Source organism: Amia ocellicauda, chromosome 19 (assembly GCF_036373705.1).
Source record: "Amia ocellicauda isolate fAmiCal2 chromosome 19, fAmiCal2.hap1, whole genome shotgun sequence".
Lineage (NCBI taxonomy): Eukaryota > Metazoa > Chordata > Actinopteri > Amiiformes > Amiidae > Amia > Amia ocellicauda.
The window spans coordinates 14,167,220-14,187,344 of NC_089868.1; the positions used below are offsets into that span (position 1 = coordinate 14,167,220).

Consider the following 20,125-nt stretch of genomic DNA (forward strand, 5'->3'; position numbering starts at 1 on the left):
ACAAGGTTAGGGTGGGAACAAATGTAAGCACTGTAGGTTTCATTCAGAGTTAACTTCAATAGACTGGCATCCTTCTTACAGGTACCACTTACACCTGCTTTGTTAAAGTAATCTCATCAACAGTGAGACAAACTAAAACACAAAACACATCAACACCTTCAGATTTATGCCCCTCAATGTACAATTCTAATGCTAAATACAGGGCAGGTCCCAATCACAGGGATCTATTGTTTGGTTATTTAAATAATTGTTTGTCATAATTAACACATTTCTTTCAGTTTATCTCCACCTGCTAGAACTAAATCAGTCATCTTGGAGCAGTAGGATTTAAACAAAGTATCAAAATGATCTAACTAGCCTATGAAATGTGTCGTTTTCATTGGTCTTAAATTATATTAAAAGGCTATCATATGTTTTTATACATTTTAATACTCTTAATTACAGCAGGCTGCAGTAGTGAAGAATGCAGATAATATACGATTAAAGAAACATATGCACTTCGATAGCTATACAGTTATTGGATTGTATTACTTTTAAAAGGTTAGTATTTCATAACTTCTTCCCTTCTCAATATGGCGGCCTTGCTGCACCATCTCCAGTTTGCAGGCTGTGTAACCCATTAACTGTACCGAATAGTATCATCATCTGTATATGAATGGTTCCGTCATACGTGGCAAGGATGTGCTTAGATTCAGAAAGAGCACAGAACTGTACTTGGATACTGTAACATTGATAATAATAATAATTATAAATACAGCAGGAAATAAGGTCCTCCGACGAAAAAGAAGACATTCAAATAAAATGTAGAAAAAGTAAGTGACGGTTTGAAAAAGATCTACGTTTTTGTTTTACTTATTATTATTATTATTATTATTATTATTATTATTATTATTATTAGTAGTAGTAGTAGTAGTAGTAGTAGTAGTAGTAGTAGTAGTAGTAGTAGTATATGTTGACGAGTAGATTATTATTGATTTAATTATTTCCGAGGTGCTACAGTGTTTTGGTCGCGATGTTGAAGGCATGGTTTTTCATGCATGTTTACATCTAAGCATGTTTATTTCATGGCAGTGGATGACGTTTGTGATGAGGTTGACATGCATGCATAAATTAACTTTTTACCTTCACATATTTACATGCATGGCAACTTCAGTTGTTTTTAAAGGTGGGGGGTTGGGCATTCTTCAATGCAGGGTATGTGAAAACCTTTGCATATTTCAATTAAATATGTATTGCACAGATACATGAAAAGTGACCATTTTAAACAAACCCCAAACATGCCTTCAATACAAAGAGAACTACTCATCATCACAATTATCTCCAGGTTGTGGACTTGTTTAAATCAGTTCTGAACAGAGTAACAAAATCAAATGAGTTGCACTTTGTCCTCCCCCTCATTAATCAGTGTGGGATCTCCTGAGCTGTGTGGTTTAGCAGTGTCTTTTAAAATGTAGGATGTGACCCTTAGCAGATTAGTTTCAGGTTAGCAGCTTAGACATTTACACAAATCAAAATGGTCCTGTATAGACTTGGTGGCACCTGATTTCTACCAAGTTATTTTAACATCAAATCTCAGTTCTGGTTGTTTAGCAACTGGGTGGGGTGGGAATAGCAGTTTGCTGGAGACTTGGGCATGTTCAAACTTTGTATCAGGCCTAAACGTTTAGCCTAGTCTTGTCTTAAAAGTTTGCAAGCCTGCCTAAAGCTTAGTGTGTAGTATTGTACCTCTATCTATGTTTACAGGTTAATCATTAGTATTGTGTGTCATGTGGTTTTGTTTTAACAGTCAGGGGAGGAGATGGCCTGACTTGATGGGATTTATGAAATGATTAAATCAAAGATGACAAACCGCTTCGGAAGGGAAACAGCTATGGCCTTTATCATACAGAGGAGAGGAAAAGGTATGTAGCAGCAGGACAAATCTGATAACCCATAAATCAAGACTGATATACCAGTGAATCCAAAATAAGACGCGCAGTTCAGGTATAGTGCCTGCATACCTTTTGAGTTACATGCTGTATGCATATATTATAAGATAAGCTACATCACAGTAAAGCAGATAGGGAGAGAGCTATTGATTAATTGGTAAAAGCAAGGCTATTGTTGAAACTGTCTGCACTTTGCCCCAGCTGACAAGTGCAAGTAGAGGGAAGTGAGGTTTTGTGTGGCTCGGTGTTGTGATTTCAAGGGAGCTGATGTGGCAGGTGTACTTTGACAGCGGAGAAAGAGTCTGGTCGCCATACAGGCCGCGTAAGTCTGAATCCTCGCTCTTGCTTTTCTTTTTTAGATACAAAATTGCAGTAGGGTGTTGTAGAACCTGCTCTTTCATTCATATTGTTGTCACAGTTTGGTTTAGTGTAAAGAGGATTTTAGGTAGAAGAGTCAGAATTATGTATCATCTTCATAACTGGTCAAGTATGTTCCTATAGAAAAACTAAATAATTATAGACACTTTGTTGGCCTATATGTCTATATTTTGATTTAATATTATTAGTATCCTCTGAAAGATAATGCTATGGGTTTCATGTGAATATTTGCTAGTTTGTTTTTACTGTCACAGTCCTGAGCACTGATTCAAAGTTTGTCAGCATCAATTATTGAAAAAACAGTCCACTATTAAGAATACGGTAATATTGAAATCCATGCCTTCCAAATGATACAAAGTAATTTGCTGTAGACCATTTTCAGTTCAGTTTTCATATGCAGGCTAAACATATATTTATCTTTGCAGAATCTTTTAGTGTGAAAACTCTGCAGGATGTAGCACTGCGTTTTTCTCGAGTCACAATTCAAATAAATAATTTTAATGAAGCCGTTTCCGGAAAGTTCTTCACATTTGACATCTCTTGCACGTTTGTTTTTTCACCACAGTGGAACAGCTGCAGTCATGGTGATCAATACGGTTGAAGTTAATCTAAAATCTGTTGCTTTTCCCCCATGTCCGATCTAGGTGCTCACTTTAAGCCTTGTCCCTTCTGTGGAGAATAAATGGGTCTTGGAAAATACTGAAAACAGATAAGGGAGGGAAAACAGGATGGATCCCAGAGGCTATCCGTATGGGCCTGAACCTGCAGCCCCCCAATATTACCCCCAGAGACCTGCTTCCAGAGCAGATTACCCCGACAGAGATGCCTATTACAGCAGCAGGCCTGGCCACTATGGGGACATGTACTACCCCCATCCGGACTCCAGAGAGAAGCACTGGACACCAGCCGACCACAGGCCGAGACCCCATGTTACCAGCCCTCCGCCCCGAACTGATGTCACCCCCGTTTACCAGAGCAACCCTGTGTTTAGAGCAGGCTACGGCCCAGACCAGCCACTTGGCCTAGCACATTCCAGGTATAGACTTCCTCTTATAAATAAAATCTGGTTACATTACATCCTTGAAATATGTCTTTTTAAGCTTGGGGATAAGGAATACTACCAATGGTAATAACAATCAAACCTAGGTGTAGTTTCCCTTAAAAAAAATGCTAGGACATGATAGAGAGATCCATTGATTTCTCATTCATTTCAAACGTTGCCACCTCTGTCTCCACACCCTTGCCTGACATCACGGCACCACCCTGTCACCCAGTGTGGTCTCTACACAAGATCAGTGTGCGTTGAAGAACACACTGTGCTTTAGAAGGGCTATTTTTAGACTGTCACAGCAGGTGGTTTGGCATCAGCCCAGCGTAGACATCCCTGTCACAAGATGCAAGTAGCAGTTCCTGTCTGAAAAGTCATTATCAGCTTATCGACAATGTTCTAAACAAACCTCTGATGAACTACAATTAAATTCAAGTTTACAGTGCATTCTGCAGTTTTGTTAGTACTTAGGACAAATAACAAATGAATGTGTTGTGATTTCCTTTATTTCATGCACGGTGATTGACCTTCTCAGGACAGTGTGTAAATGTCCTTTTGCCTTGCAGACATGGTTACGACTACCCTCGTCAGAACTACCCTGCTTGGGACCCCAGAGAGGATTATGGGTACTATGATCGAGGCTACCACAAAGGGCACCGCCGACACCCGGGTATTCAGACTGATTTATTTTAATTCCCAGCCTTGAAACACTGAGATGCTTACTGTCATCATTTTCCAGACAGGCTTTACTTGAGTAATCAAGTTTTTTGCACTGATCCATAGTGAACTGCACATGAATCTCACGAAATGCTGTTGTGTAACACCTTGCTGATGTCTGTGTTTGATTCCCCATCTTCATTCTATAGCAAAAGTAGATTGTTAAAATAGTGATATTATGGTCTGTGATCTAAATGTTTTTCTTAACGGTTTTTAACAACACAGTTAAACTTAAAGGATTTATTTTTATTGTACAAAAAAAGAGGTTTGCTTGGTGCATGCATGGTGTCTGAAGAAAACAGCTTCATATTGCACAGTCTATATTGTATGATTTTTATATTTAATTTTTTTTTACACTTGGGAGCTTTATAAAATAGTTTGTTGCTTTGAATTTAAAATGCATTAGTTAGTTACTCTAAAACAGTGTTATATACCATGCTGTATATTTCAATGTATGAATAATCATATCTAGAGGCTGACAGATGGACTCCCAATATCCCTCAGCAAGATTACTGGAGGCAACCTCCTTCCCAGGACAGAAGATATGAGCAGGACTGGGCCAGTCCTCATTACATAGAGCCTCAATCCAAAAGGTCAGTGCACAACCTGGCAGCTACAACACCTAATTCATTCAGAGCCATTTCACTTTCTTGAAATTATAGTTTCACTTGTAATATTTACTTTTTAAAACACAGGGAACCTTGTCATTCGTGACACTGACATTTCCCAGAAAGAGATATTAAAGGAAACGCCAGGCCAGAAATCAAGTGATGTGAGTTCTTGGACATTGACCACACTGCAGTTCAGAGTTCTCCGTAATATTATTGGTTTCAACTCTCTGCCTTTTCGTCTGTGTTGATTTTAAAACTCAAAAATCTTAGACAGGTCCTATTTGTTGCTTCATTTGATCATAATTCAGCAAACAGCCTGCTTTGTGAGATGTCCACTATCTTGGTCATAGCAAACCCATTCACTTTTTTTTTTTGTTTCCAGATATGACCCGTTTTCAGAAAGTTCTCAGTATGACTATGGCACTCAGGCGAACTTCCAGAGTCCCAATGGAGACAGCGCGCAGGAGAACGGAGATAGCTTCGCAGAGGTAACAGTGATACCCATTAACAAAACAAAACAAAACAACAACCATCCAAAAAAAAAAGGCTTGGAAGACAAGTTCGTACTCCTACCTATCCACAATGCTTCATCCCTCCCAAGTACTTTCTGTGCCCGAATGACGTATTGTTTACATATCAAGGGCATTCGTGTGAAGACTTATTGCTGAGTCATTGGTGTTTCCTTTTTTGGTCCGGCTTAAGGAAGCTCTATATATAGGAAGTTATTATATATGGGCCTGCTTTTCATGCGCGTTAAGTCATAGCTGTGCACGTCAACCCTGGCTGTTTCTTTGTGTTGCAGCTATCCCTATATGAATCAGGAGGCCTCGCTCGCGCTAAGGCTTCTGGGTTGTCGTCGAGCGGCTATGAGCTCAGCCAGTACATCGACAGCACCGAGCCGAGCGACCTGCCCCCACAGTCTCTCTGGAGCTCTGCTTACACAGGTGAGCCCACTGCAGCCCTGTTCTTCACTCAACTGACAGTGCAAGAAAGAAAAAATATTAATAGCTTAATAGTGTTAATAGAGTGAGACGGCATCTTGTGGTTTTGAAAGTGAACATCATGTCTTTAACACATTCCAAGACTTGACGCTTTTGGAATCTGAAATATTTAATAACTTAAAGGCATGTGTAAAGAAGGAACAAGTCAAATCTCTGGCCGTTAAATCAGGTCAAATTCTAACACTGAAGGAACCTCCCCAAAATGTGCACGTACAAAAGCTTTATTATTAGATTGAACCGAGTCAACTGAGACAGAAACTGGGCCTGTCTGTCTTCTGCCTCAGTTGGCTCCATTTTTGAGTCTCGAGAACAAGGTGACTCATTCTTTCCCTTCATAAGGTTGTATTCCAGTATTAATCTACTCCCACTGCAGAAGCAGTGCTGCATGTGATTAGAAAACATATATTTTTTGACATTATAATTTGGCAGTCACAGAAAGCGCCCTCTCTCCGGCCGGCTAAAGTGTCCCGTCTTCTCTTCCCATGTCTTGTCAGAGAGTGCAGAGGTCCCTCAGCTCGCTGCCCCCCTGAAGTTCTCCCTCCCTCACGTGCGGGTGGGATTCGGGCCGGGGGGCCAGCTGCTCCGGGTCAGCCCCAGCCTGCCCACACAGGGGGAGCCGGCGCTGGTGGAGATCCACAGTCTGGAGGTGATGGCTGAGGACAGGGCTAGCACCTGTTAAAACTAACTTATTATATTCATGGTAGGATTGGAAACATACATTGTGCAGGGTCTCTAAAGAGGTTATCTAACCATATAATCACTTCAGTTACATATCTGAGCATGCAGTATAAGCAAAAAAACCAATGACTCTGTTGCCTAAACATTTGCCACCCTGGCAATAGATGTTCCTTAATGATACATTCATACCTGAAATGCCATTAAACTGAAGCTACACTTAATTGCTTTGAACAGACTTTCTCCTGGAAATGCCTACAACTGGGGGAACTGTTTAAATCTTGGTTACCATAGTTAAGTGAAAAAGCAGCAGAAAAGGAGAGGGTCCCTTTGGCTCAGTTTGGCAGAAGGCCATCACTAGCAGCGGTGACAGTGTGAGACGGGCGAAGCGGATTAAGAGATATCCTCATTGTTGTGAGTCGGATGTGTTTGCCCACAGTAGGTAAGCCGCAGTGGGCAGCTTACTGAGGTATTCCTGAACCGGTGACTTCATCTCTGTAGGTCATCCTTGTTGACACTCGGGAACAGGAGGAAGTTCGAGCCTTCCCGGGACCTCTGACCAGGTACCTTCTTCAGCGCGTGCCTCTCAGTCTCCCACTGGTGACTCCGGACAGGGCAATTGCAGTGTGAACACTTTATTATAATGTGTTTCTGTTGCACACATGTGTTTGTACATTCTCTGTGTGTCACTCCTCGGCACCAACTTTGTCTGTTTTTGCAGGGAAGATCTCCACAAGGTGGACGCAATAAGCTTTGCCCAAAACCGTGCAGACCGCTGCTTGACAGATGAGGCCCTGCAAGACAAGGCCTCTGCTGCCCTCCTGTGGAATCTGCTTGTACTGTTGTGTCGGCAGAACGGAGTAGGTACTTCGTTGATAACACAGAATTTAATAACTGGGCTTTATTAAACACCGTGCATTGTAATATGTAATATTGTAAATACATTTTTGTGCCCAATTCTTAATCACACATAAATATTTAAAACCATAATAGATCCGATTTGTTCTTTTTTATCTGCAGGATATTCTCTTTTTGCTTTGCAGTGTATGATGATTAGACACTGTTGGATTAAAAATAAACTTATATCTGTTGTTGGTTTATGGATTCCAATGCTTAAAATATAAACTGTGTGGATCGGAATAAGGGAAACTATTTTAATTGAATAACTTTTTAAAGCCACGCTTCTGCTTCCTCCCAGAGGATCGTGGGCTCAGATATTGCCGAGCAGCTGCTGAGAGATCACCGGGCTCCGGGGCAGTGTGCGGGGGAGCTGGGGGATCCGGGCACTGCGAGTCTCATAGATCTTAGTGAAGAGGGCACTGTGATGGGCGGCAGCCTGGATACCACTGACCTGCTGACTGGGGAGATCACACACGGCACAGAGTCCCGCGAAGAGGCCCTGGGAAAGTACACCAAGCTCCTGCTCTCCGGGAGGAAGAAGGTAAGAGCCCCCTTAGACATCCCCTCAGGATGGACTCTGTCTGGGTCTACCTTGTCAACAGACCCCTGCCCTTTGAAGTCACAAACATCTTTCAGATCACACTCTTCTTGAATTCTTGTTTTTGCTCAAACATGTGCCACAAATGTAGGGGTGGTTAAAAAAAGTATCCCTTGTTTTTATTTGTACTAAGGGCTATTTGAGGATATAATTTGAAGTTATAAATGTTTAGACAAGGTTGTGTATGCTGTATGTGGTCAAAAGCATTAACATGGCGGATTCTTGTCTTTTTCCTTCAGGAAGCCCTGGAGGCGGCGATGGGAAGTGGTTTGTGGGGGCATGCTTTATTCCTGGCCAGTAAAATGGACAACCGGTCTTACACTACAGTGTTAAACAGGTAAATTACAAGCCACTGTTACTCACATCATGCCTCTTATTATTTTATTGGTTTATTAGCTTTTGTTTATTTGAGCTCTGTCTATATTGGTTTGTAGTTTGATCATTGTCAAAGATTAATTATATTAGGATGGGGGACTCCCCGGTATTATATTAATATAGTGGTGAATTGATTTAACGACTCCTTATCTCTTGCTATCTGTAGTAATTACGTCACATGCCTTACGATTATTAAACATACCATGTTTTAGGTACCTCTTGCCACAGCGTCTCTACAATTACATTTAACTCACTATCAGTCTGTTTTCCTTCCTTCTAAAGATGTTTTTCTGAAAATGTGTGACTATTCAGACGTGACTGAATCGCCCCCCTGTATATTTCAGGTTTACAGGCTCTTTGGCTGTCAATGATCCTCTGCAAACGCTATTTCAGTTGCTGTCGGGGAGGATTCCTGCTGTGTCTACGGTATCTGATCTCTTCACTAACAGAAACTCATTTTTTAACTTCCCTCTTCCATATTGATGGGTACACTCAATACTGAACTGCATTTATTCTCTCCATAAAGAGCTTTCAAAATTGCGTGGCTTTGTTTTCTACAAAAGCATCTTATAAACATGTTTACAGTCAATTGGGGTTTTGTCCATGGGGTTTGGCAGTGTAATAATCTTAATTAGATGATTGCAGCTACTTAAAATTTAATTACAGATGTTTCAGAATCTGTAGGGTGTGTCACCTGACCACCAGACCATTGGGTAAAAAAAAAGCATAACACTCCTGATTCGACTACTGTCTTTCACACCTTCTGCTGACCCGAATGTTGTGAATTTAGTGTCAGGTCTTTAACGAACTCTGTTTTGAAAAAACTGTCTCAGACATTGTTGTCATTGTTGTTGTGCCAGTGCTGTGGGAGTGAGAGATGGGGTGACTGGAAACCTCACCTGGCTGTGATCCTCTCTAACCCGACCGGAGACGTGGAACTGAACCAGAGAGCAATCACCACCATGGGCGACACGCTGGGTACGGAGCAGTTCCACCTCATGCGTTGGCATAAAAATGATCTTTGTGTGGTTTCTGCTGCACAATTCTGTCCGGCTCTGATAACTGGTGGGCAGAATCATAAAATGATTAACAGCAAACAGAGATTACTAAGCACTTTTTTCTTTACTTTTCCAGCCACAAGAGGACTGATAGATGCTGCCCATGTTTGCTACCTAATGGCACGTGTTCCCTTCGGTGTTTACACTGTAAAGTCCGAGAAGCTAGTTCTTCTGGGTAGTAACCATTGGTAAGTCATGAAGTCATCAATAAGCAGCAGTGACATCACCAGGTCCTTTAGTGTGACAATGCAATCTTTAAAAATATTGTATAGTTCCATTGAAACTGAAGGTTCGACACAGATGTCTTTGAAATAAATTAGTTTATTTAAAACAAAAAAAGAAAGGTAGATCTAATATTATACTGTGGTTCTAACAGAAACCAAAAGAGAAAGATGCAAATCCTGTGAACCTTATGAGACAAACTGAGGCGGAAGTCTTTATTTCCACAGCTTGCCCTTCCTGCAATTCACTAAAAATGCTGCTATCCAGTGCACAGAAGTGTTTGAGTACTGCCAGCTATTGGGTGACCCTTTTTTCTTAATTCCCTCCTTCCAGGTAATTGCTTTGTTAATACAAACACAGTTGCAATTGTGTCACAGAACACAAATCACAATCTAATGAAATAGATAAAAGACTATAGTGTTCAGGCCATGTGGAAAATATTAACGTTGCTCACGGACAGCTTGTCCCTGTCAATCCGTCACTTTTTCATCAGCTGTGCTTTAATAAATTGGCTGCAGCTTCAGTAATGCTCTTACAGGCATAAGGGATTGACTTTAGTGTACACAACAAAATGACCTTGAAATCCATTAGTACTGCATGCACTGAGTACTTATACAAACAGCTGTACAACATGGCACACTTCAAATTAGGGAATGATATGTAGATGAGGGGACGTACCTTTTATATCTACTACATATGCATAAGCAGTATTTAATTTCTCCTTAAATTATGACTAATCCTACTTTGATATGTGTTTAACCAGATTACAGCTCAAATCTACACATGCACTTGAATATCATCACAGGGAAGCAGATTAAGTAATGTATTATTCTGGCTTTTTACTATTTTGTTGTTTTCAGGTGTACAAATTCATCTACGCGTGCCGCCTGCTGGACTATGGGCTGGCGTCCCAGGCCTTCCATTACTGTGAGGTGATTGGGAAGGCCTTACTCAAGCAGGATGTCCTCCCTGCTGTGTTGGTGGGGGAGCTCATCAAGGTATTGTCCTCACACTGCCCCCCACACTACTGTACTGCACTCTAACACTACCCACAATGCACCATTCTAGTCCTGTTGTGTTCCCACAGTTGGCACAGAGACTGAAGCTCTCGGACCCCTTGTTCAGTGACGGGGCAGTGGAGGGGCAGACTGGGGACCCCAAGTGGCTGGCACAACTGCAGCTGAGACACCTCAACCCACAGGTTTGAGACGTTCACACATACCTGCTCTTATAACTCACACTTGCCTACGATGTACCTATCATAGCCTTCATTTTAAGATTTTAATAAAAATTAGCTTCCCTGACTTGGTCTCGTTCATGACACAATTATATAGTCCCTTATCATGCTTCAATCTGCAAAGCTTTAAAAACCGTATAAATATGTTTAGTATGATAACTTTGTGTTTAAATGCTATAAAGGTTTTATTAGATACAGCAGGCCTCCTCAAAAACCTATTAAAACTGTTTGACTTTGCTTTGCGTGCGTGTGATATTCCTTTTATACAAATGTTTATTTAGATGGGGAACAATGGCTGGTGTAACAGAGACCAACCACCTGCTGATGAAAGAACTGCCCCACAGGAAGAGAATGGAATAAGCACAGGTACAGCTCTTAGTCTTAAATGAAATATTAAATATTTCTAAGGTTTCTGAGGCTGTCTTGCTTTTCAACCTGGTTAGCCACAAGATGGCAGCAGATTGAATATAGTGTAGATCTCAACAAGTATCCTGTCTCACTGCCTTTATTAATTTAGGCTCACTCACCACGTAGGACAAAGGTTTATCAGTTTCTTACATTTTGATAATTCTGAAGCACACAGACTAACTATTCATTATTATTATTATTTTTTTGTGCCCTTTTTGGCAGACCATACTGTGCGTGACCAGATGTTCCTGACAGGAGCGATGACACCTGAGCTGCCAAGGCCTGGGCCAGATGTGCAATACCTGCAGCCTCTCACAGTGGCTGATGGACATTGGCAGCAGCCTCCTCCCCCCTGGACTCAGGAGTACCCAGCCGACCCTCCCCAGACCGCTGCAGCGCCCAGCCCGCCAGGAGCTCATGGGTACCCCTTCCAGGTCCCAGATGCCACATATCCACACACCTCCGCGCTGGACTCAATCTCTTCTGACCAGTGGCCTCAAGGTATGGACTGTTTGTAGACAATGGTCAGCAATTCATGGCCCTCAGAATACTATACATAGAGTACCCACTGTATAAACACTAATAATGCTTTAAAAACCTTTCGACTGGCAGATATATCTAGTTTATATTATTAGGGGTTTCTTGCCACTCCTCAGGCTACTTTAGAGGCCTCATACTTGGCCCTTGATTTAATTAAAGTTACCCACCAATGGTATAAGACTGCATTGTAGCACCGTAGATCAGTATTTACTGGTCTAAGTACACATGGCCGATAGCTCCAGTGATTTTATCAAACGACTAGAGGGACAGATACGTACCTTACTTTACCTTACCTTAGAGTATAATATCATAAAATCCCAGCAGGCGCAGTAAGGCTTAGTTGCAGAAGACCACAGACCCTCTATTTCTGGTGGTAGGGAACCTGCTTTCTGGCGAGGAAATCAGCTGTTGAGATTAAACCGCACTGGGCATATTGCTCCCAGAAACCCCATGACTGCCGTTACAGCTGGGCAGGTCTTTCTTTTGGTATCCGCTTGAAACAGTTCTACTTTACGTACACAATCAACCCTGTTTTTCACCACAGGTATTGAAATGCAGTCAGGAAATATGACGGTAAGTAGTTTTATTTTGCTTTAGACTTCCCTGAAAGAGTGCTGCCCTCTAGCCCAAGGAGGCTGTGAATGCCCTGTGCATGTGAGTGTACACAATCTGACCGCTCGGTTGTGCAGCCTCAGTATTCAGTCCGTCATCTTAGTGAGGTACATGCTACACTGTTAATTATCAAGCTTCAAACACCCTCTTTAACTCTTTTGAGCAGAAGATGTACGCAGGTACTGTAGTTCTGAAAGCCATATTGTACACCTGCTCCATTGCTGTACAGATTGAAGAGTATTGCTCTGCATTATTGAACCTGGGCCAGTCAGTGCATGACAGATGGGAACGATGTAATAAACATGAAGTATCTGAAGTACAGGGCCACTAAAACACCAATAAAAATCATCTTGTTTAGAGCCCAGCAATAAACACCGGTTTTATTCTCTTTATTTAGCTACATTATTTTAATTCTGCTTAATTGTTTCTGCTTTTCCTCTTCAGAGTGACATGCATGTGAGCCAGGCAGGACCAGACCCTGATGGGCAGAGTGAGGCCAGACTCCAAACAGCTGTGGAGCAACACGGTGGAAAACCGCAAGAGCAGGGCAAGTCTGAGGATGTGAGTGATGCCATTATCAGAGCCCACCTATTGCCCCTTTTACAACGGAATATTCAAATAATATATGATATTTGTAACATATTCGTAAAAATCTGTGTATTCTTTTTTTTTTGTCTTTGTAGAACGCTAAATCTGGCTGGTTTGGCTGGTTTAAGTCCAAACCTGCAGCCAAGACAGAGAATAAAGAATCCAGAAAGGATGACCTAAAAGACACTGATAATGTCAGCTGGGTAAGCGTTCTGGAATGAATTCTGTTGAACTCTTTGAAGTTCTAGACCCTTGGGTTCCCCCATAATGACTGTTGACTCCCTTTGTCTGTTGGTTTTCAGCAGGACACCTCTGCCCCGCCCCTGCTCTCTCCTCCACCACGTCCTCCTGCACTTTCTCAGGCTGCAGGCCCCCCACCCCCTCAGCCAGGGGTCAACCCCTTCTCCAGATGGGCTGGTGAGGAACAGTTAATCGGGCATTTCTATTACTGTGCTCATGAGTAACGCCCTACATCAATACAGATGGGACTCTCAAAGGTGTAATCCTAACGGAATGCTGTGCAGGAATCCCAGAGGCCTAAACTGAACTTTAGAAATATCTAGCTCCTCATAAACTTGAAATACCATATCTTGCCATCATAGGAAACTGTAGCATTAAAATGTAGGGACTATAGCACCATAACTAACTTAAAACATTAAATTGTTACAGAATAGTTATGTATGATGTTTAATTATTGTGTATATCAGTTGACTCAAATGGTATAGGATTGTGTGTGTTTAAAATGATGCAATGTGCCATGAATGACTATGTGTTGCTGTTTTCCTCTGTATCAATGCACCCCACAGGGAGGCAGAGCACGTCATAGCAGACCAAGTCACTGTCCTCGGAGGGAGGATTCCTGACCCAGGTAAGCGGTGTGGTTCAGTTACATCCTCTGATCCATTTCTGTTTGATTAATGACTCTCTGTCCCTCTTTCATGTATTTAGATCATCAGCTATCTCATATCGTGTTTTTCCCATAACGTGTTGTACATAAAACGCTTTTAATATGAGATAACATTACCAGAGAGATGGATTCTCATTGCCCGCTGTTTCCCAGATACATTTCCGATTCCTTGGACACCTGACAGATCACATTGCTTGGTGTTCATGGATGTCATCGTACTGGGCTCTTGTTTAAAATGCCTTCATGTTTGATGCTTTTACATTTCTGTCAAATTTTACTTATAAGTAGTGGGATTGTATGAACTGTATTACAATCCCACTCCATTAAAGACAAGAAAATAACCTGCCACAGTGAATTTATAGAGGAAGCAGTATCGACTACTTGTTTATCATGTTATTTTTAATATTATGGCATTACAAATTGACATATGTTTTTCTCCCATCCAGAAGGGATTTTGATGACCTTTGATTTTCGTGACAGGTCCACCAGAACTAGGTTGCTCAGGACTAACAGAAAATGATGACCTGAAAGATTTTAATACCTAGAGATGGAATTTGATCTTCTCAAGGAACCTCAAAGGACCTCACTTATAAACACTGTCCTGACTTCAACCCTGGAGCAATATTATCTTCTAAGAACAGCCGAGTGACCTCCTGCAGACACATGCAGTATTTCTTATACACATCCACACAGTCCTTCTGACTGGGGTTGCTGGCAACCCAAAAGTATAGCATTTGAATATCCACTTTAATTAATTTTTAGAAAAAAACAACAACAAAGAAAACAAATCTTGCACTTGGTAGTTGTTTAAATATGAAAACTGATATCACTTTCTGTAATTGTAATGTAGCTGAATGTGACACAAGAGGACTTGGTACACATCAATGCAGGTTTCTATGCACTGCTTCCATTTTGTTTTGTATCAGGGAATAACAGCTCAGTTATCACACAACTGTGTCACAACATTTCACAACATTGCTGTAAGGTTGTAGTTTGTATGTGGCCGACATATGGTTGTAACATACAGCGTTTTTGACTAGTGAAGTTGCAGAAACATAAGAGCCTTATTTTGTTCTGACAGTGTTGTACTGATGTATCTTGGTGTCTAGACATTTATGTTGTCCAAATGTAATTTTACATAAACAGAAGGTTGTGCCAGCCTGATCACAGTGTTCAATTGTAATTTAATTGTAATGATCCCTCAGGTCTGTGGAGATCTCAGACAGCGTCATGCACACCCTTTTATAGAAACCGTGACGTGTTGTCTGAGATCAGCACTGTTTGAAACAGAACACAAATGGAAATTGGGCTTCAAGGCATGCAAGACAGAAAACAGGAGACGTTTCTGCACACAGAGGCGTCACAATCTGAACAAACTCCCCAGCGATGTGGCTGAAGCTGAAAATTTGGGAACATTTAAAAACAGACTGGATAGGATCCTTGGATCACTTCATTATTAATGGACACCAGATGAGCACGATGAGGCGAATGGCCTCCTTTCGTTTGTAAACTTTCTTATGTTTTTATAAACCCACAGTCTAGTCATTATTGAAGTTCTCACTTGCACTAGTGTTTATTCATCTGGAAATGTATACGTCTGTACTGCCATTTATCTTGAATCGTATTTGTACGATGAAATGCTGACCAGCTGTGGTCTCCAGTCTTGGTCATTCAGATTTCATTTGTCTTCTAGCAGTTGCTGACAAACTGGTCGCTGAATGATTAATTATGCTAACAGACGGTCAAAGTAAGTAAGGACACACTTATTTGGAATGAAACCCTGAAGCTCTCTAGGACTAGTGCTCGAGACCCCTTTTGGACAGTTATGTTATGCTGTTCTGACCTATTCTGACCATTAAAACATAAACTGTTAAACAATTCTTTAGTTGCACTCATCTGAATCAAATGGTGTATCTCCATGATTGTATAAGTGCAAAAAAATGGTAAAAAGGTACTCAAAATCTACTGCGACAATGACAGTGTTATATACGTGTATAGTTCTTGACAATCAGCATGTACCAGAAGTATATTGCCAAGCTAAAACTAGAAAGTATTTAAGTGAACTTTTTTAAGATAAAAAAATGTATATGTATAACATACACACACAGCTGTGTATCTGGATATCAGTTTATTTGTTTTGAACATTAAGGGAGTAGCAAGTACTTCCGGTTGCTTTCTGCATTGATTTTGGTTTATTTACCTAATTGTATTCAATTAACACTTTTTTATTTGTTGGGACATTAATGATCAAGTTTATATATAAGTTCAATATGAAACAGTGTTATGTATAATTATGTGTTGCCTTTTTTTTTGTACAGATTGGTCTGATAGATTATTTTACTAAATCAAAGCCCTTTTAATTATGCCAAAGTACTTTCTGATTAGCAAATCTCCTTTTACCATTACTCGGCAGATGCTTGCATTGCTTCTGGCAGGTTTATTCTGGAGGGGTTTGGCAGAGTTTGCAGCATGTTGGCTAATACCCAGCTCTGTGCCCGCAGCCTCTCACATTATAGTCCTATTAGCAGGATTCAATTTCCTTCGCCTGAAACGACGCTGACATTCAGCACTTATTAATTGTGAAAAACATGTTTTTTCCAATGTATTCTGAAGTTTTTTTAAGTTTTTTATTATTTTCAGAAAACAGATATTCAAGCTTTTTAAAAATGTAATAAATCATACATTTAAGACATTTATGTGGTTTACCTAGACAAAAATGACATTTATACAATCAGTGTTGGTGATTCCTGTGTTGTCCTTTAAAAAATAAAAAAGGTTTTATATTGGCCTAAATGTATTTACAAAAAAATATTATATTTGAAAAAATTACTGATGGACTTGCAGAAACACATATTCTGACCTGACCACTTTTCAACTGTCTAACCCATTTATTTGTAATTTTCTGAAATCTTACCCGATGAGATACTGGATCCAGATTTGGAAACCCGGCCTCTTGAGCCTGTGTATTATCCCATTAAATTTGCTTATTTAATTTCTGTCTTTTAATGTGCTATTTTGTAAGAGAAACTTGAAAACCTTCAATAAATTATCTTGGGAATAATACGTTTGTCTTTTTGTTTTTGAATATTGTAAAGAAAACAAGATTTCTTAAGATGATGACACAAGAAATACCCTTTTGCATAAAAACAAAATGTCTGTTTTAGGTTATTAATATGAGTACTATTTTTGTATTATTGAAACAATTCCCATATTAGAAATAGTTATGTACAGTACACTATATAACTGGTATTCTTGGAGTGTACTTAAGCCTGTATTCTGAAATGTTTAAGCGTAGGCCTACATTGTAAGGTTTATGAAACATTTTCACAAAAGCAATAAACTTAAGAACTGAGCTGGAAATATTAGCCCTGGATGTGAGAAATGAGCAAGGCCCTTTTAAATGATTTTGCAGAGTAAAATGACAGTGACCAGATGCTGCTTACAAGAAGGTAACCAAGGGCCAAAATCGCTGCATTTCTGGGTGGACACATTATTCAAAGTGTACATGAACAAGCCAGGTCAACTTGCTGGTTAGAGTTCTTATCTAATTATAAACATATGAGTAATATAAGACTGGACAAACGAGTGCGAATGGAGACATTGGATTGAGACATTAACAAAAAAGGTAATAACTGATTGAGTTACAGTGAGGGGGAAAAAGTATTTGATCCCCTGCTGATTTTGTACGTTTGCCCACTGAAAAAGAAATGATCAGTCTATAATTTTAATGGTAGGTGTATTTTAACAGTGAGAGACAGAAAAACGCATTTCAAAAAAGTTATAAATTGATTTGCATGTTAATGAGGGAAATAAGTATTTGACCCCTTCGACTTAGTTCTTGGTGGCAAAACCCTTGTTGGCAATCACAGAGGTCAGACGTTTCTTGTAGTTGGCCACCAGGTTTGCACACATCTCAGGAGGGATTTTGTCCCACTCCTCTTTGCAGATCCTCTCCAAATCATTAAGGTTTTGAGGCTGACGTTTGGCAACTCGAACCTTCAGCTCCCTCCACAGATTATCTATGGGATTAAGGTCGGGAGACTGGCTAGGCCACTCCAGGACCTTAATGTGCTTCTTCTTGAGCCACTCCTTTGTTGCCTTGGCTGTGTGTTTTGGGTCATTGTCATGCTGGAATACCCATCCACGACCCATTTTCAATGCCCTGGCTGAGTGAAGGAGGTTCTCACCCAAGATGTGATGGTACATGGCCCCGTCCATCGTCCCTTTGATGCGGTCCAGTTGTCCTGTCCCCTTAGCAGAAAAACACCCCCGAAGCATAATGTTTCCTCCTCTATGTTTGACGGTGGGGATGGTGTTCTTGGGGTCATTCCTCCTCCTCCAAACACGGCGAGTTGAGTTGATGCCAAAGAGCTCGATTTTGGTCTCATCTGACCACAACACTTTCACCCAGTTCTCCTCTGAATCATTCAGATGTTCACTGGCAAACTTCAGACGGGCCTGTACATGTGCTTTCTTGAGCAGGGGGACCTTGCGGTCACTGCAGGATTTCAGTCCTTCACGGCGTAGTGTGTTACCAATTGTTTTCTTGGTGATTATGGTCCCAGCTGCCTTGAGATCATTAACAACATCCTCCCGTGTAGTTCTGGGCTGATTCCTCACTGTTCTCATGATCATTGAAAGTCCACGAGGTGAGATCTTGCATGGAGCCCCAGACCAAGGGAGACTGACAGTTATTTTGTGTTTCTTCCATTTGCGAATAATCGCACCAACTGCTGTCACCTGCTCACCAAGCTGCTCGGCGATGGTCTTGTAGCCCATTCCAGCCTTGTGTAGGTCTACAGTCTTGTCCCTGACATCCTTGGACAGCTCTTTGGTCTTGGCCATGGTGGAGAGTTTGGAATCTGATTGATTGATTGCTTCTGTGGACAGGTGTCTTTTATACAGGTAACGAGCTGAGATTAGGAGCTCTCCCTTTAAGAGAGTGCTCCTAATCTCAGCTCGTTACCTGTATAAAAGACACCTGGGAGCCAGAAATCTTGCTGATTGAAAGAGGATCAAATACTTATTTCCCTCATTATCATGCAAATCAATTTATAACTTTTTTGAAATGCGTCTCTCACTGTTAAAATACACCTACCATTAAAATTATAGACTGATCATTTCTTTGTCAGTGGGCAAACGTACAAAATCAGCAGGGGATCAAATACTTTTTTCCCCTCACTGTAAGTAACTATGGATTGGCAGTGGTTTCAAAGACTGTAAACTGCTAGTCCTGGTACAAAATAATAATGATAATCACCTACATCAGCCTTTTTTAATACATACATAATTCTATACATCACAGCTAATACAGTATATATTATATGCAGTTGTACAGAATACTATTAGTAGGTAATATAGATGTTTATAGTAATGTATATATTTATTTATTATTGCTGTGACAGCTTGAGTCATGCTTAAAAAAAGGGTTAATTAAGAAACACGACAAAATGAAAGTTAAATATATATTTTATATTTTTTTATACAGGTCTCAGCTCCTGCTTTAGCCAGTTTACATGCCAATATTCAGAAGGCCTAGTCAGAAGGACTATCATGAAATTAGGTCACAATTACTTATTTGAATAAATTATGATCAAAAATCTACAATATCTATTTATCATATATATTTATATATACATACCTATACACACGTATATACATACACACACACATACACACACACACACACACACACACATATATATATATATATATATATATATATATATATATAGAGAGAGAGAGAGAGAGAGAGCGAGAGATAATTAGGGTAATAAAGAATGCACTTCTCCATAAATAGGTAACACCCCCATTGACAGAGTTGGTATACACTCATACAAAAAGCCCCTCCCAATGTAGGACTAATTTTACCAGACATATTTTACAATATTACATAAAAGTATAATTAGGATATACAAATAACTGGTGCCATTAGCAATATAAAATTACTATGTTATGTTAGCACTAACTATTAACTATCTACCTATATTTTTCACTGTTTTATTGATATTATCAGACATCATCTGAGACTATCTGTCCTGTTGTCCCCATTAAGGAGTGAGGAGTTTCTGAATGAAACTGATTTATCCATTGCTATGTTTAATACTCCATCTATGATTGCATATGCATATCAGAAAGGGTTTGTGTATATGTTATTACATTCATTAATTCATTCATATCGCTGGTTCCACTACTATCCGGGCTGATTTGAGCATAACACATGTTTGCTATGAAGGATATTTGTAAATGTGTTTAATGGTCTGTTTGTGTGGAAGTTAAATTTCCTTTGTTTTCGAGTTTGAACTAGAAATTGGGTTTGCGC

At 40.3% G+C, this 20,125-nt stretch overlaps 1 protein-coding gene across 4 annotated transcripts; it reads left to right on the top strand.

Moving 5' to 3' along the window:
* Window positions 1-652: 652 nt before the first annotated feature.
* sec16b (SEC16 homolog B, endoplasmic reticulum export factor) lies at window positions 653-16,866 on the top strand. 4 transcript variants are annotated; one of them, XM_066691959.1, is made up of 26 exons: window positions 653-812; window positions 1,787-1,901; window positions 2,951-3,342; window positions 3,921-4,024; window positions 4,544-4,664; window positions 5,065-5,170; window positions 5,485-5,626; window positions 6,178-6,329; window positions 6,860-6,921; window positions 7,080-7,218; window positions 7,557-7,799; window positions 8,096-8,193; window positions 8,576-8,657; window positions 9,092-9,209; window positions 9,366-9,477; window positions 9,739-9,844; window positions 10,372-10,509; window positions 10,599-10,712; window positions 11,030-11,114; window positions 11,379-11,657; window positions 12,241-12,269; window positions 12,753-12,869; window positions 12,992-13,099; window positions 13,199-13,313; window positions 13,703-13,764; window positions 14,250-16,866. In XM_066691959.1, exons 3-25 carry the CDS (start codon window positions 3,035-3,037, stop codon window positions 13,720-13,722), a joined length of 2,898 nt encoding a protein of 965 aa, XP_066548056.1. In that variant the 5' UTR covers window positions 653-812; window positions 1,787-1,901; window positions 2,951-3,034; the 3' UTR covers window positions 13,723-13,764; window positions 14,250-16,866. The 4 variants fall into 4 exon arrangements, with proteins under 4 accessions (XP_066548056.1, XP_066548054.1, XP_066548057.1 ...); XM_066691957.1 differs by having other exon boundaries at window positions 14,284-16,866; XM_066691960.1 differs by having other exon boundaries at window positions 13,202-13,313; window positions 14,284-16,866.
* Window positions 16,867-20,125: the final 3,259 nt, after the last annotated feature.

Excerpts from the sequence above, each read along its gene's own strand:
- sec16b (XM_066691959.1), top strand. The coding sequence starts at position 3,035 with ATGGATCCCAGAGGCTATCCGTATGGGCCTGAACCTGCAGCCCCCCAA. Across the intron at positions 8,194-8,575 it reads TACACTACAGTGTTAAACAG|GTTTACAGGCTCTTTGGCTG; the intron begins GTAAATTACAAG and ends TGTATATTTCAG. Across the intron at positions 10,713-11,029 it reads TGAGACACCTCAACCCACAG|ATGGGGAACAATGGCTGGTG; the intron begins GTTTGAGACGTT and ends ATGTTTATTTAG.